The sequence below is a fragment of the Stylophora pistillata genome, chromosome 10 (assembly GCF_964205215.1).
Source record: "Stylophora pistillata chromosome 10, jaStyPist1.2, whole genome shotgun sequence".
Taxonomy (NCBI): domain Eukaryota; kingdom Metazoa; phylum Cnidaria; class Anthozoa; order Scleractinia; family Pocilloporidae; genus Stylophora; species Stylophora pistillata.
Window position 1 is genome coordinate 5,722,461 of NC_142528.1, and position 16,704 is coordinate 5,739,164.

At 39.8% G+C, this 16,704-nt stretch overlaps 2 protein-coding genes across 5 annotated transcripts in view; both read left to right on the top strand.

The window, feature by feature from the left end:
- The window catches only part of LOC111324002 (uncharacterized), a 29,712-nt gene extending 22,316 nt beyond the window's left edge, over window positions 1-7,396 (top strand). Inside the window, exons 40-51 of one of the 4 annotated variants that reach the window (XR_015992462.1) lie at window positions 154-278; window positions 485-557; window positions 718-786; window positions 898-948; window positions 1,130-1,258; window positions 1,948-2,148; window positions 2,640-2,810; window positions 3,101-3,301; window positions 3,683-3,847; window positions 5,881-5,930; window positions 6,466-6,519; window positions 7,000-7,040. Coding sequence is in view for 3 of the 4 variants with exons in the window: in XM_088736008.1 (XP_088592134.1) it covers window positions 154-278; window positions 485-557; window positions 718-786; window positions 898-948; window positions 1,130-1,258; window positions 1,948-2,148; window positions 2,640-2,810; window positions 3,101-3,301; window positions 3,683-3,847; window positions 6,466-6,519; window positions 7,000-7,077 (1,317 nt within the window). In the remaining variant the exon portion in view is untranslated. Of the gene's footprint in view, window positions 1-153; window positions 279-484; window positions 558-717; window positions 787-897; window positions 949-1,129; window positions 1,259-1,947; window positions 2,149-2,639; window positions 2,811-3,100; window positions 3,302-3,682; window positions 3,848-5,880; window positions 5,931-6,465; window positions 6,520-6,999 lie in introns of all 4 variants that reach the window. The other 3 variants (XM_088736010.1, XM_088736008.1, XM_088736009.1) reach the window with 3 other exon arrangements.
- A 1,224-nt stretch (window positions 7,397-8,620) lies between these two features.
- On the top strand, window positions 8,621-16,488 carry LOC111324001 (solute carrier family 53 member 1). Its single transcript, XM_022927466.2, has 10 exons — window positions 8,621-8,985; window positions 9,892-9,981; window positions 10,073-10,154; window positions 10,829-11,010; window positions 11,646-11,825; window positions 12,504-12,645; window positions 13,159-13,353; window positions 13,823-13,983; window positions 14,369-14,502; window positions 15,003-16,488. Exons 1-10 carry the CDS (start codon window positions 8,875-8,877, stop codon window positions 15,130-15,132), a joined length of 1,407 nt encoding a protein of 468 aa, XP_022783201.1. The 5' UTR covers window positions 8,621-8,874; the 3' UTR covers window positions 15,133-16,488.
- The last annotated feature ends 216 nt before the right edge of the window (window positions 16,489-16,704 follow it).

Sequence of the window (16,704 nt, forward strand, 5' to 3'; positions counted from 1 at the left end):
TTTTGTTTTATCAGAATAAAACTTGAGTTTCAAGGAGGAAGAAACTAAAATCCTGGAATAGAACTGGTCGTAAAATGTCTTTGTTTTTCAAGAAGGGCGCTGTAAAGAACAAGTAGAGGCCAAATTGAAGACACGTGTTCTATTGCTTTTCAGGAAATCGAGGCCGCTCTTGAAGCCGAAGAATCTAAAGTAACGCGGGTTCAGCTGGAACTCACTCAGTTCAAACAGGAGGCCGAGAAGAGAATCGCCGACAAAGATGAGGAGCTTGAAAACCTAAGGCAAGTTTAACGTTGTTTTGTTTTTGTTTTTGTTTTCGTTTAGAGCTCTAAGATAAAGGACTCAACCTGTCAAATACTATTCACGGCCTGACAGAAGAATACTGACGAAAGTAATGGGCAGGTTTGAAACAGAACTGAGTTCTTGCCTCCCATTACTGTGCCCCTGTGTGATTTCTTTATTTTAACACAGTAATTTAATTTTGTAGGAAAAATCACGCTCGCCAGCTGGAGAGTCTGCAAGCTTCTTTGGAAACTGAACTGAAGGCCAAGAATGACGTGGTAAACATCTTTTTTTTTTTTTTTTTTTTTTTTTTCTTCCACTCTTATTAACTAGAGTTTCTTTTTAGTTGGAAGACGACAATTTAGAAATTGCTTCCCGTTCTTGTATGAAAGTTTTGTCCTGGATATGAATTATAGTGACTTCATTTTTATTTTGTAGATGCGAGCAAAGAAGAACTTGGAAGCAGTCAACAACGAATTGGAGATCAACTTGGACAATGCTATGAAGGTGAGATTAAGACATGGGCTTTTTCTATTATTTCCTACTTAAAGTGTTCAGTGGTCAACTTTGCTCTCCTCCCATGAAACTCGGACTAACAAGTTTAGTTTCGATTTCTAGGCGAACGGAGAATTCCAGAAGAATTTGAAGAAGTTGCAACAACAAGTGAAGGTTAGTGCGACAGGAAGTTAACTTAGAATGTGTATTTGATATTTCGCCAATGTTCTGAGTGATCAAGGTATGGAGACAAAACTACACGTTACCTACCATGTTTAGTGAAACATCGTTAAATCGACGATCAAAATTTTCTATCTGTACAAAGCTAATCCTTGGTACTGTACCGTGTGTATAGGATCTTCAGATGATGGTAGAAGAAGAACAGCGAGGCAAAGACGATGCTCGTGAGGCCGCCGCTAAAGCTGAACGCCGTGCTAATGAATTCGCCTCGCAGCTGGATGAACTACGTAGTATGCTTGAACAGGTAGGAGTATCGTTGTAATTACCCATCAGTTAAACTTTTTCTCTGTTTCTCATGTCACGGATACCAGATTATCAAAGTTTTATCAGTTGCAAGGTGCCGAGAATATATGAAGCGAAACTAATTACTCATTCTTTGGACGATCCTCGGTAATCTTTGAAAGCTTTCCTACGGACATCGGATATTTAACAGTTATTCCACGAGCGCGCGTTGGATATGAGATGATAGATAGCCAACGAGGCGCTACGCCCCCAAGAAATTATTATTTTGTAAGAAGAAACCGGATTTTTTAGCTTTTGATTTTAAGCTGACGGGTACGCTTACCATATTTGTAGATTATGGTATATTGGCTCCTATACCATAATGGCTAAGCCAATAAAAAGTCTTGAAGTTACATTATCTAATGATCCAGTTTTTAATAATCTTGATTATAACCCATGCATAAATTTTGGCGCGATTTTATTGGTTACTCTACGTCACGTGGTGCAAAATCACAGGACAGTTATCACGCAATAAACCCCTTCCGCGTCGATAGTTTTCCTCCGATTTTTTCCGTGAATGAGAAACATAGACAACACAAGAGTTTTCAACTTTTCCGTTCTCCTTTTTACATGGTGTTGTTTTGCGTAATGTGTAACTTCGAATTCGTGTCGTAGAACTCTTTTAAATGACCCTGTAATTTCCAATTTTAGGCCGATCGACTTAAAAAGCAGGCCGAACAAGAGCGTCAGGAGGCTGTGGATAACGCGACCCAGTTGACTAGCCAGAATAACGTCCTCACACAAGCCAAGCGAAAACTAGAAGGAACCATCAACACAATGCAAGAGGAGGCAGAGGACCTGGAAAATGAGGCTAAAAATGCTGACGAGAGGGCCAAAAAGGCTTCTATAGAGGTGAGATAAGACTACTCGCGAAGAGTGGATAGTTACACTGAGGACCTTACTGTAATTCAGCAGTGGAAGGTCACTTATAGTATCAAACAAAATATGGATACTGAACTCGTTGGCAGTTTGCGATAGCAAACTGAACGAATCCTTCACTTGATACGGCCCAGATGCTTATTCGTTAGTTTTACCTTTGAGTCGTATTACATTTGCTCAGATTGCCCTGGTGAATTCATACTCGTACATCCTCGTTTGTCATCCTCGAATATCGAAATAAATCCAAAAGAGAGGAATAAAGCATAAGTGGGGGAGAGAAGAGAAGAATGAAGAGCGCAATGATATCATTTAATAACCAAAGTTCTTTACTCTTACCTTCATAAGTAGCTTTTGTGATCGAGAGTTTTTCCTTGTGCATTTGTCATCAGTAGATTCCCCCTGTAAATACCTCGAGCATTCCGTTGATAAGTCCAAACTTAATGTTTCTTTACTTACATTAACAGTTGGCCCGTGTGCAGCAAGAACTTGCGCAGACCCAAGACCGCTTGGGAAATGCTGACAGAGTCCGCTTGTCGGCTGAACGCCAGGTCAAGGATTTGGAAGTAAAACTTGAAGAGCTGGAGGCACAAGGCGGTAAAGCGCTCAAGAATCAGATCAAGAAACTAGAACAAAGGGTACGCGTCCTTGTAAAGTATACTTGTAGCCCTTGTTACAAAGTAAAGATTTTGTCTTTCTATATTACTCGCGAATTCTTTGCTTCGATGTAGTAAGAGCAGACGTCTTCTATTTCCTTTGTTGCCTCCTTAACTCAGGAGTAACATTTGATCGTGTGGTCTGATCGCCCGTTGAGAGTAGTCCTGGGAAGGGGTGTTATCGTCCGTAGAGAAAGCTGTTCTGACAACCCTGGCGGAAATCGTTGCCAGAATCGAGCGACTATCTCCTCTCATTCGCCTTTGTTTCGCAGGTTCGAGAATTGGAAGTCGACCTGGACAACGAGACCAGACGCAACTCTGAGACCATGAAGAACGCCAAGAAGACGGAACGGCGTCTGAAGGACATGTGTCAGCAACAGGAGGAAGATCAGAAGAACCTGCAAAACTTCAAGGACCAGGTCGACCGCCTCAACAAGAAGGTCAAATCTACCAAGAGCAACCAGGAGGAAGCGGTATGTCCTCTCTCTTCTGTTTTTGTACTCTCCCCGGCTTATCCCTCTTCATTTTCGTCTGTCCTCCTTTATGTTCGCAAGCGTCTTTTGTTTTCTTCACTTTCTCTCTGTTCACACTGATGGTTTCGCTTGCTGTGGTTTTCTCCTATAACCCTCTGTAGCTCTTTAGTCTTTTTTTATTTTTTATTCTCTCCTTCCTCTTTCCCTTTACTTTCGCGCTCTTTGTCACTTCTCCATCTATTCTTTGTTTTTGTCCCCTATATCGACCTCTTTCACGTATTTTATAACATACCGTAGACGTATTTCTCATGTTCATACGCACTTTGATCGAGCTTAAACATTCATCCTCTAATTTTATTTTTGTGTTTGGATGCATTTCAGGAGAACCTTGCCGCTCAGTACCTCGCCAAATGTCGCAAGATACAGAAGGATTTAGAGGACGCCGAGGACCGTGCAGAAACAGCTGAGAGCGCCCTGAACAAAGCCCGTAGCCGCGCTCGTGCCAGTGGCACTGCCGGAGGAGTTGGAAGGACGACGTCCAGAGAGGTCTCTAGGCCTTTACCTCCTTTACACCACAGATATTATTCTCTTAATTCGCTCTCTTCAAACTCAAGTAGATATTCAGACAATAACTCCAGGCTCTCTAGTTATTATTGACTCGAACGTCTCTTTCTTCTCTATTTTCTCTTCTCTTCCTCCTGTGCCACGTCTTTTGTGATTGTTTCAAATTTTTGTTTGTGGCTCGTCTTGTCAAAAAAATATTATCGGCTCTACCCGTGTTAGTCGTAATTTCGACAGAAGTAGTCTCAGACTGTGTGAAGCAGGCTTTTTCGAAATAAAGCTTTTTATCATTACAAGACTGATTTCGAAATTCCCAGATCCACGAAAAACCCAACATTGCACTTGGCAGGGTTATTTCACACGTTAGAAAGCAAAGAGTTTCATCACCACGAAAAACCCAAAATTGCGCTTGCCAAGCTTGTTTCCCAAGTTAGGAAACAAAGCATTTCATTACTTTCATTGTGAATAAATGCTTTCTTCCCCTAATGACGTTTTATTGGCTTTCTTTACCTAAATGAATTAATCGACAAGGAGGTGTAAATTACCACAGCTTTGAAATGTAAATATTGAGACTTAACAACATATTGCGTCCTAAGTGTTTGTTTTCGATGGCTAAGAATGAAAGAAATTTGCATTAAAAAGATGATGAAAGATGTTGATAACAGAGTACACCGTTGATTGGTCAAAATAAAACCTCCTTTCCATTATTAGCATTGCCTAGTAACGTAGACCGAAGCGTCGTTTTCACTCTCAAGTAGCTCCCAGTTCGAATAATAAATCTTCCAAGTTAAGTAAACATGACCTTTAGCCAAATCTCCTCAGAAGCTGACAATCTTGGCAATGTTACCATGTTTTGGTTTCGTTCCGCTTAACTGGTGTACCAGCTCAGTGCCAAGTACAGCAGTTTAATGAAAGTTGATGTTTTGTTTGGTTATCGACTGTTTATTTTACGGTGGCATGACGAGCCTGGTGATTTGTCGGTGAATGCCTTCACTTCTTTTCTTGCTTTACTCTCTGTTCCTGTCCCTATCTCACTCCTTTTGCTTTCGTATGTAGATCGTTTGCGTCGTTGTGTTTTGTGTTCATGCCTACTTAACTGAGAGCTATTTTCATTGTGCTATTTTTGGGATGGTTCCCATCTAGTTCTTTTCTCGATTTAATTAACTTTAGGGATGCCTCGCTGTTTGGTTCACCCTTATTTAACGTGCACATGTCTCTCAATTTGATTGACTGGTGCGTTTTAGTAGTTCAGAGTCAACATCTCTGAAAACCGGCGTACTTCGCAATTTGTTCCCATCATTACTCCACTACAGTTGTCCCAGTTTCCATCTGGTACCCTTCCTTACTCAGATACATTTCTATTACTCGATGGATTGTTGTGCTCGTTCTTTGTACACTCTTGACCTAAATTTTCAGCTTTATGTGTTGAAGGCACTTGCCTTTCGTATTTAGCTTACATCGATCTAATCAATGCTCACTTGAGCAACTCTGAACATCTTAAATTATTGCCTCTTAATTATTTATTTAGGTTCGCTTCAATAGTGGGTCTCTCTCGGCGATCTTTCACAGCTTTGTATTCTTTTTTTCTATTCCACCACGGGCTAAATCCATCGTGTTGACGATCGTACCTATTTCTATCGAGCATTTACTTCTAAAATCAAAGTTAGAACTTTTATTCTTGAATTATCGAGCACACTTACTTTTTATCTTCAATTCTTTTATCCTATTTATTATATATCTTTAAATATTTTTGCTCGCACCTGACTCGGAGTAGGTGAGTACGTGTAGTGTTAAGGTGTACCGAGTTAGGCGCTGGTAGTCTTTAGTAATACACCAGTGATATGTATACCATTAACTTTTTCTTTCTGCCTTTATCTGTCTTAATGTATTTTTGCACGCACTTAGCTTAGTGTTGGTGAGTATGTTTGATACTAGACTGCACTGGGGTTATCTGTAGCCTAACAGGTCAGGTCTTCCACTATTAACTGTTGCTCTCTCTCGGCATGTGGATGCCACAGAGACTTCGCAGTCCCACTCCTGTGGGAGAGGAATGAAGACTGCACCTTAGGTAAACATATCAGTTCAGAGAGTGCAGTGGCACAAATGTGCCATGTCGGTTTTCACTGCGAACACCTCATTTTTTCGTACTTGTCAAGTCATCTCACAACTCGCTGAGTGAAATTCTGCACTAAGCTCGTAACTCCTGCCATAGTTGCATAAATCGCTTGTCTTCATTCCACTTATGAACACCATGCTCCATTCTCCACTTTGTTCCATTCCTGATTTTCCTCCCTGTAATCGCTTTCAGATCCGTCTTCACTTGGCATTTCTATGCTTATATCACAGATCAAAGATATTCTTGATTTACTTTGCACACTTTGTCCTTAACTTGAACACTTGCAATTGTCACCTGTTGCGAGTTTGTACAATTTTCAATTTTTTTTTTTACCTAAAACAATGAATTCAAAGCTACGACTTTCTGATGACGAAAGCACACCGCGTATCTTCCTATGGAAAATGGCAAGTTTTTAAGTTCAGACCGGAAGTGTGCAAAGTAGCCTCCGCCGGAAATGAATTTCTAACCCGGCCTGTTTGTGGGATAGGTGTTGTTAAGCCGCCCTCCTCAACCGATAGACACGAGCACACCCTTCAGAAGGGTAAGCACCAGTCCCTTTTGGTGATAGTAAAGATTTCGTTTTACATCTGTGGTATAAAGGTTCGATTCTTGCCTATACTTTAATTTCAACTCCCAAGTTGAAAAGCACCCCTTGACTGCTTTCACACAATTTCTTGGACCAAAAATTCCCTCTTGGATTACCCTTTTCGGGTATTAAGTCGATGAACCACGCCCCACTCTTACTCGGACGTCCCCCGGCGTTCCACAGCCTTTGCTTTTCTGAAGGTGGCACCCCTCTCACTCGATCGTCCTTCTTAAAAGCGGACGCTTCTGTCGTACTCTTCAATGATAAGAAAAGCAATCCCCCAAAAAAGCAAGGACCCGCTCAAAACGCCGAAGCTGAAAACCTAGCTCCCCCACATAAAGCTTGTTGAAGTGATTATTAATTAAAAAAAATACATTTTTTTGTCCTTTCAATGATTGTGCATTAACTGATGTTTTATCTTCATTTTCTCTGCAGTCGTCCTTCAGCCGAGGTCTTTCTGCGTCAGGACGCAGTCAGTCATCTACATCGATGGACGACAGCATGGAAGCTTGAATTTTGTGATCTGAGTTGGAAAATTCCTGGATTTCAAGTACAAATGATTAAAGGACACCCTATAGCCCGTTAGCTTTCAATTTATCTTTTCAAATACTAGTCGTTTAAGCTTTTTATATTAGGGAAATAGATATACGGGGAGAACTTAGCCCCTCCCCCCCCGCTAATATTTTTTCTACAAATTTGGAATTTGTAACAGCCAGTTAGTATATAGCTTTATTTTTATACACGAGGAACTCGATCTGTGAACTCGTATTAGTCATTTCTACTTTGTCTACAAAATATTTGCAGTTCATTAAACACCTGCTTATTCAAAATATTGAATGTTTTGTTTGTGATTTTAGTTGCTATATGTAGCATTATGAATCAAAGGTTTGATAATTCGCCTCCTTTGGCGTCATTCTACCGCTTCTAGCGAAACAGCATGCTTATTTTCAAAGAAAATAAGCATGCTGTTTCGAATAAGGGCCCTCCCTTGAGGTAACCACGGTAAAAAAGCGCCCCAGGCGCTAAAATGACAATAACATTGATTTGATTGGATAACTACAAACAATGCCGAAGGCAAGTTTTCAATGGAGCAGACCAGGCGGGGAAGAAGTTTTAATTCGACACCCAAAGAACGTCTGCAAAGGAGGCTAAAGATGTTAGCACTCTCATCTTTTTCAGATGACTTGGTAAAAAATTTATTGGGAGGGTGGGGTCGGGAGCGTATTATGTAAGAAGCGTGTACAAAATGTACATCGATTGTGAAAGGAGCTAATTGAAATTTTTCAGCCACCTAATTGATCATCAGTACATTCATTCAATCTTCAGAAATTCGTCAAATAATTCGGTAAAGATTTTCAGAACGTACTCCCTAAACATGACAGTGTAAACAACTGCATGTGGATTTTGTCGTACTTACCTAGGCGACTGTTAATCCATTCTGAACAAACCAGCTTTGATTTGGAATTAATAATTTGACTAAAATAGTAAGAAATCGCATGGTAATGTACATATTTCTGACAAGGATGAGTATGAATTTTTCTAAGGCGAAGTCACGCACCAACAACTTTCTTGATGTGCCACGTTGAAAATTGCGCCTCTCGTGCATGGTAAGCAAAACAGAGAATTATAGCGGCCCTTTAGTTTTTGATATGGACTTTTCCGTCGTCAGGCGAACTACGTACGAACAGGCAAAAGCCTGCCCCAGCGGCTAGTCCAATATTTTAAAACACTGCTAATCACTTTCTTGTCCACGTTTCCGTTCGTTTGAAATTGGAAACCGTCTGTCGGCATTGCAGAAACCAGTTAAACCACACTGACAAGCTCACTTTGAGGTCTATCAAAGATTTATTTACACCGTCGAAGGAAATTACAGAAAACGGATGCCTAATTATTCGCCAAATGATATTCAGAAATTCTGTGATGTTACCTTGGCCGACAAGCTTGACCAAGGTTTCTGGCTATTTTTCATCTCTATTGTTTTCCGGAAACACACCTCAGCTACACATACTCTAATTGGTCGGCTCTTCCCACGTGACCTACTAAAACAATCACAACAGGGAATACTTTATTGTGCGCACACCTAGGTAATGTTTTTTGCGTCTTCGCCTTGCATCATACCCTTGTGCTCTGTCCTTGTACCCTAGCTTTCTCCTTGATGTATCGTTGAATGCAAATCGTCCAAAAACATAATTACATCTCTAGTTTTCCTAACTTCCCCGAATTGATCGCATAATATTGTACATGCATTGCATCGGGTTGTTTTGACTGCGTTCGCGATATCAACCTCACACACACTTCGAACGATTCAAGATGCATTTCAAAGGGTTGATGATGACTGTTCAAACTCTCAATGGCGAAGCTGGCAAGAAGAGAAGAGCAAGGGCGTATCTTCGCACTTATTGCAAAGTTCCGACTTACCAGGTAAATTCATTTACAAATTCGTACTAGAAATTTTGCACGGGGTATTTAAAATCATTATGCATAAACAGCAAATAAGCTATTTGAATTACAAAGTTCATTCATTTGAATTTGAAAGAAACCTTGCTGCCGAGGTTATGTATTTGGTGTAATCGCGTCGTTTTTCGTGAGCGGTCGTTTAAAAATTTAGTAAGTAGATATTTCTGTTTGAACTTGGCCACCCTGGCTCTTGCCTTAGGACGTCTATCAGTTATCCGATATCGCTTGATCTGTTCTCATATTTTCGTTGTCACTTCGTTGCTGTATTGCTTTTGTTGTGATTTTTCAAATACAAATGTTAATTTATGCCCTGTTACATTTCATACTCAAGGGCCAAGTAAAGTTAGCTGTTATTTAATTATAAACGCAATCTTGTAGGTCCTGTTCAAAAAAAACTTAAATCGAATCGGGTGATGTTACATTATCTGTCGGAAACGTTGAAAATCGACCTTTCCTGTTGCGAAGTTTGCGCAACATTCGATTAGTATTTTACTTAAAAATTCGCTGGAAACTCGCGATTAATTTTTAGGGTTGTTTAGCCCCTGCTTTTAGTACTAAGGCCATTTTTCTCCAGTTTTAAATTTCCGCCGAGTTCTGAAAGGAAATCCTTCGGAGTCGGTCGGAAATTAGGAAATCGTATGCACTTTTTCTTTGTGTCATGTTTCCAAAGTTTTGAATTATCAAATAATAACGTACAGCTACAGAATGCTGTCTCTTTTTATAAATATGGGTTTAATCCAATAAATATTTTAGTGCAACAGAACCCGTTAGCAGATTTCGATATCTTGTTTAATCGTTGTCATCATGCCGGCCTGGGAAACTAATATTAAAAACTTATCAGTCTCTTTCTTGTCGATTTTGTTTTGCCAGGGTTGCGAAGCTGGCGAAGTGATAGAAGACCAAAGTTACCATCAAAAAACTGAACCTGAAAATTCCTCATTAGATACGAAGTCGAATAAGGTATGGCATGTGCTTCTTTCCAGAGTTGAACGATGTTTTTAATCCCAACGATCCATACCTGATTGTTGTTACTTTTGCTTTGTTTCCATAGGCTTATCAAACTTGGCTTATATTTCGGCTGGGTATTCTGAGTGGCATGTTTTTGGTGTTATTTTCTGTGTTAGTTATTGCAGGTATGAAAATAATGGCAAATTATTTGAAACTATAAATCGAAAAGGTCGGTAGAATTCGGGCATGCTGAGGTGCAAAAGGCAATGACCGTTTTGGACCTCATTCAGGTGCAGGGTAATCGAAGTGAATCATGGCAATTTTGTCGCGATCGTTTCATTTCATATGTAGGTTATGACTTACATTGTAATGGAAAGCGTACCCGAGAACTTTTCAATGACTGTCAATATGAAATTTTACCCCTCTGAGGTTTGCTTTTCCGGCTGCGGACAACAAATCATAACAGCAATGAAGAAATCACTTGCGTCACAATCGAATTACTTGTCAATTATCCATTCAATGCAAACGCCATTGTCAGGGGCCGACCATTTAACTCTTGAACGGGGGGGGGGGGGGTGGGAGATTTTGAAAACAAATTTCGTGCAGCGCTTGTTGGAAGATAAAAATTTCATGCAGCCCAAATGTAACAGAGGAAAAAGAGCATTTAGAACGGAAAAAATATCCTGCACAGCAGATTACTACAAAAAATTTCTTGATGACCAGAAATCACCCACCCCCCCTTGATATATTTTATCAAGCTTCGTCGCAGTTGTTACCAACGCAGCAAAAAGATGATAATGTTGAAATAGCAAAATAATGACTGTCACCTGACATTTTAATTACGTTTTTTTTTTTTCAGCAATTCGGGCGGACAATGATATCCAATGGCAACCTGCGTTTCGCATGTATAGAGGAATGTTTCTGTTCGTACTAGAATTATTTTTCTTTGGAATCAATTTATACGGCTGGAAATCAGTGGGCATTAACCCTGCACATATCTGTGACTTGAAGAACAGTCTTTGCCCTCTGCGAATGTTAGAGGTAAGATTGCTGTAGGTGTACTTATAACCTTTTTAAACCTCCTCCCCCCTTTCTATAACACGATTTCACCCCCCCTGTCGATTCAAGGAGCAAACTCTCTATTTGACATTGTAACAGTTTGGATGTTACCTTCAGGCGACGATTTTTCGCAAAACCGGGGGGGTGGGGGTTCTGATCCCGTTCCGTGCACGAATCTTAAGTAAACTTCATTCGTCAAGCGTACTATAAACAGTATTTCATGTATCACGAGTTAAAAAAGGAAAATTTCAATTCTCACGTTACTTAGCCTTTCTGTGTAATTCACGCATCAAGTATTATTTTTGGCTCTTTGTCACACTCAGAATTTAAAATCAGTCAGGATGAACGAGAGGGACTTTCGTGGCTGAAAGTTTATCGTATTAAAGTCTTTATTTGTACAAATATTTAAACATTTTACGCAACCAAAGCTTTCCGCATCGGCATAGGAATTTTGCTCAACGCTGAACCCTGCGTTAACAATTTTGTCGTACATTCTCGTCACAGAATTACAGCTTTCATTGTCCTAATGTCCACCAAATGAGACCTTACTTTTCTCGGATATTTTGAGAAACTCTTGTTGACATTTGTTGATGCCTGTATTCTCTCTGTCTCATTAGATGTCGTTGTTCTTCGCCGTCCTGTGGGGAACAAGTGCTGTGGTTTTCTTGTTTTCAGAACATTTTGGACTGCCGCGTTATTTTCATCCGATGGCGTTAGCCTGTTTCTTTTTGATATTCGGTATCAACACGCTTGACTTTTGTTTAAGGAAAGCGAGATTCTGGCTTCTTAGAGCAATAGTAAGTAATATGTTCATTCCTCTCTAACTTTGTTAATTAATTCCTTCGAGTTTTCTCCTAAAATCGTTCATTCTGAGTTCTTCGTTTCGCCTCATCGTTGATCTCTGAACTTACAGTTCTCGTGAATAACGGAGGGGGCCTTGGGATCTACTTCAAACGTGAAAACCGGCAAAAATTTTCCGAAAAAGAACAATGTCAGAAATGTCGCGCAAACAGTAGAACGGCCTAAACATGCTAAAGGAATGATGTTATCCGCGTTTTTAAACTGATGAGGTCGAGGAATAAGAAAAGCATACTGAAAAAAAAACATATAGAAAAAAAAAGTCTTTTTTGGGGATTGAATCGAAAAGTAATGTGAAAAAGGAAAAGATGAAAATCACAGTGGATACCAAAGGCGAAAAACAGAAAATTCTGCGAAGAAAATACGTTTTACTGGTTTGAGAAATGTCCATCACCGAAAACACACATTACAGCGTGTCTTCGGGTGTTTTTGCATCCGAGGTTAGAGGTTAGTTTATCCTCATTGACACATTTTGTTGACCTCGTCAAAGTATATTCGGACGTAGGCACGTACGAATTTTTTTTTCTGATAGCTCAGAAACTGTGGTTATGCTCTTTATATTTAACTCTGGCAAATTAAAACAAATTTAATTTGCTTTTTATTTTGTTTCGTTTCAGTGGCGAGTTTTGACGGCACCTTTTCACCATGTAGGTTTTGCAGACTTCTGGCTGGCAGATCAGTTAAACAGTCTTGTTGTTGCTATTCTGGATATGGAGTACATGTCTTGTTTTTACGCGCTTGATTATTATTCTGTTCAAGGTGAGCTAAACATTGCAAATTCATTTTTCTCCGTTTCTCTTCTTACTGAGGTTTTCGTAATCTGTGCATCATCGTCTTCCGTCGGGTTGCGGTCGGGTTTGTCGGAATCCACTGAGACCATTCCGTGTAACTTCATCTTCCTTCGGGTCGTAGTCGGGTTTGTCGCAATCTACCGTAGGCTTATCGGCGTTTTTTTTTTCTCGGTTCGCTTCGAGGTCTGTTCGTGTCTACCAAACTTCTTGCGCTTCTAACGACCATCAAAAGTTAAATAAATAATGCATAAAGCTAATTTTATACTTTGATCAAAACGTCAACTGGATGGGGTTAAGAGGTGTTACTTTTCGTTGCTATTCCGTTCGTTCTTTTCCAACCCTTTTTCGAGAAAAATCCATGAAGTAAACCTCTGCCAGCAACACATCCCAAGGACTTCTACCCCCGTATATTGTAACCCTCATATCAGACTGTCAAATGGTATTGACAATTACAATCTTCGATGTTTTATTTCTCCTATAGACCGGAACAAGTGCGGTAGTAAACTGTATGGGCTGAGACCGCTGATCGCTTGTCTGCCCGCATGGTGGCGCTTTGCACAGAGTCTGCGCAGATACGATGACACAAAACAGAAATTTCCCCACCTTGCGAATGCTGGGAAATACTCTACCACGTTCTTCGTGGTATTCTTTTCGACAGTGGCGACAACGCACAAAGGTATCATTCATGAAGAAATTTAATAGCTAAATGTAGAAAAAGGGGTGCGGTAACAAGGGCTTTTTGACGATTTTAAACCAACTGAACAGGAGGTACGCATAAAAATATCTCGTTGACATTTACTCTCTCCTAAATATCCTCCGGTGGCCGCCGAAGAATTTCATCAGACAAAAGTTCAGACTGATCTAACCGGGCGTTTAAGAGCTACGTCATTCTTTGTGCACCTTAAAAATTAGTTAAGTATAGTTAGCGTGCTTTTTCTTCCTCCTTAAGCCTTTTAGTTCTCGTTTTGTTTGTTTGTTTGTTTGTTTGTATGTTTTCTTACCAAACGTCTTTGTTTTTCTGTCTCCCTGACGTTCATTGTAGTCTTGCTCCAAGACGATATTTTTGCTTTAGTAGAAACTCTCGTGTCTGGTTGTAAGTTTCTTCCTCGCGAGAGATGACCGTACCATTTCTTTTTTATCAAAAGAGAATACAGGCAAACAGCAGATGGATTTCTACTTTCTGTTTTGGATCTTCTCGGCGTTCATCAGTTCGTGTTACACATACGCGTGGGATGTGAGAATGGACTGGGGACTAATGGATTCAAGTCACGGATATCTTAGAGCCAAGTTACTTTTCAAACGCTTGGTAAGTAGAAGCCTAAACGAACGTCATACCCATAAGGCCATCCCTACTTGGGTCGTCTCATGCTCCGGAAATTAGGATAACCTTCGGAATTTGCGGAAAAGGACTGGAAAAAAATGAGTAACAGGTGTTCTCGATGATTTCAAAGCTTGTCTGTACAACAGAGAAGGAATGTTTATAAAAAGATTAAATATCGTATGGGAAGAATTTAGTTGTGGTTGAAGAAGGGAGAAAAATTTAATTATTTCGTACGACACTCCACCCCTTGGGCTGAGGTGAACTTGTAGCCCCGGAGATGGGCCAGAAGTGGAACTCGCGTCCTAGGTAGTTATATTTTCAGATTAAAATTTCCTTATAAATGTTTTTTTTTTCCTTCTTGTTCCCGCAGGGGTTTTATTACTTCGCGTTGGTTAGCAATCTCTTTCTTCGCATGTCCTGGGTCCTGACTGTGTCAGTTGGCGAAGCAGGACTGTTTCATTCTGAAGTCCTCACAGCTTTACTAGCGGTGTTGGAAGTATTTAGGTCAGTAGTAGAACTAGCCTGCTTTGCAACTTTTGTTCGATCTCGTCACGCGGAGAGAAGTGTTACGTGACAAGCGCAGAACACTGTTTGTTTTTGTTGCGTTACTTAGTGGAAGTACTGGGATCTCAAGAAGAGATGGTTTTTGGGTTACCTTAAAAGCATTTGTTGCTTAGCTGAGCAATGTTTGCAAGAGAAAACTGCTACCTGTATGATGTGGCGTGCGAACAGAATCGTTAGTTCTTCAAAAGACATGAGATAATTGGTAAAATTTTGTTTAACACTTCAAGAGAATCTTGAAAAAGGAGTGTCTCAAATAAAATTTAAGATGTCTATTTTTCCCCAAACTATGTTCACTAAAATGTTATGACTCACATTGTTTCGCAGAAAAAAATTGTGGAAAAATTCATAATTTCTTTGCGCAAAACTGCGCACGGATCCAGAGCTTTTGATATGCCCCGATCTAGTTGCATTACTAATTGTGAAGTGTTCTTTTTTTCCAGGCGATTCGTATGGAATTTTCTGCGAGTAGAAAATGAGCACTTGAGTCGACTAAAAGGAATGGTAGATCATAGTCAAGAGGAACTTAGAGAATATGACGAAGATGAACAATCCGAAGAGTCCATAGGATAAAAGATATTAATTTGTTACAGATAGTTGCCAAGAAATTCTGGCAATCCTCATTCCCACTTTTCTCCGTGACGAAAGGTGTGCGCGTCCCCAACTGGACGAGGAAGTCTGGGGAAACTCGACATTTGAAATCGGGGGACAGACAAAACTTCGTGGCCAGCTACTTGAAAAAATAATTGGTCAACTTACTTAAGCTACATAAAATATTATTATATTGATACTATGTTTATGTAGAAGAACCGTTATTGATAAATTAAACAAAACTTTATTTAATGTATATTAGTAATGTAAAAAAACAATTACCGTGGGATAGGGAATGTTTGCTTTTTTCAGAGGGCCATTTCTTCGTCTGTAAGGCACTATAATGTTCCTTGATTTATTTTTTTAAAGAGATCATTAGGTGGAAGAGGGGTTCTGGTTGATTTGTGTAGATAAGAAGTTTTGTAGTACCAATCGTTATTTATTGGAATGGCGCATTTTAATTTGATTAATTAATTAAACCCAATGTGATGAGTTTATTTTTCTAACTCTTTGGTGACATTATGTGGATTGTATTTTGATTGGCTCGCTTTCGAAGTTCGAGAAATTAATATAGTACATTGGTACTTGAATAAACCCAGAGCGTATGGAGTAATTGCCAATAGAATGATCCTGGATTTCCCAGGTTTTGCTTTTCTTCGCTCTAGTAATAGTTCCCACGAATCTCTTTAGTTGCGTGGCTGATTAAATGCTGATTGAATGTGGATTGAATGCCAACCTAACGAAAATCCCTACTAGGTCATTCGCTTTTCTTTTGCATCAGAGAGTTCCCTTGTGAGAGTTCTTTATTTTCTCCTTATTCATTCGCTCTAATTACGCTACTATGGTTAATTTTGCTTTTATTTTACGACAGGTTGATTGAGAAGCGGTTTCATTTTGAAGTTCATGATTAACTGCACGTGTTACTGCGAAAATTTTAGCACTTGCCATTCGCGTTCGTAGCCTGAAGAGAAAGTAAACCTTACGAAGGTGGTTTATTCTCATTTTTTTTTTAAGTAGTGAATACTCTATTCATTTAACATCTTGAATTAGTATTTCATTCGACCGCTTGACGTCATACGGTATTGTGATACTCACTGAGAATAAGATCATATTTATCAGGTGTTTACGGCTCACTAAACAAAGTAAACTTCGTAAGGTATTTACCGCTTGCTTCAACTAAGTAAAGTTTGTAAGAACTCTTAGTACGACAGGGAAAAGAGTAGATTTTTAACAGGTAATCTGTCATCATGTTGAGGTTGTTGGTGTTAGTTAAGATATATTACTGTGTAATATTTTCAGCTGTTACGATGTCTTCAGTAATAAAATCTTGCATATGGAGCTTGTTGAATCGTTTTTCCTTTCTTATCGAAGAGACTATTTTGTTGAACATTGCGGGTACTTACTGTTAATCCAGGGTGCATCTCAAAAGATTTGCCTTCCGTTCGGAAGTTGGAAGTTCTACAACCATCTCCTTTGCCAGCGGTCTTCTTAGGGGATGTCCTGACATGCTTTCCGTACCAGAAGCCGTTGCGTAATATCCCGTAAGGGGGCTGT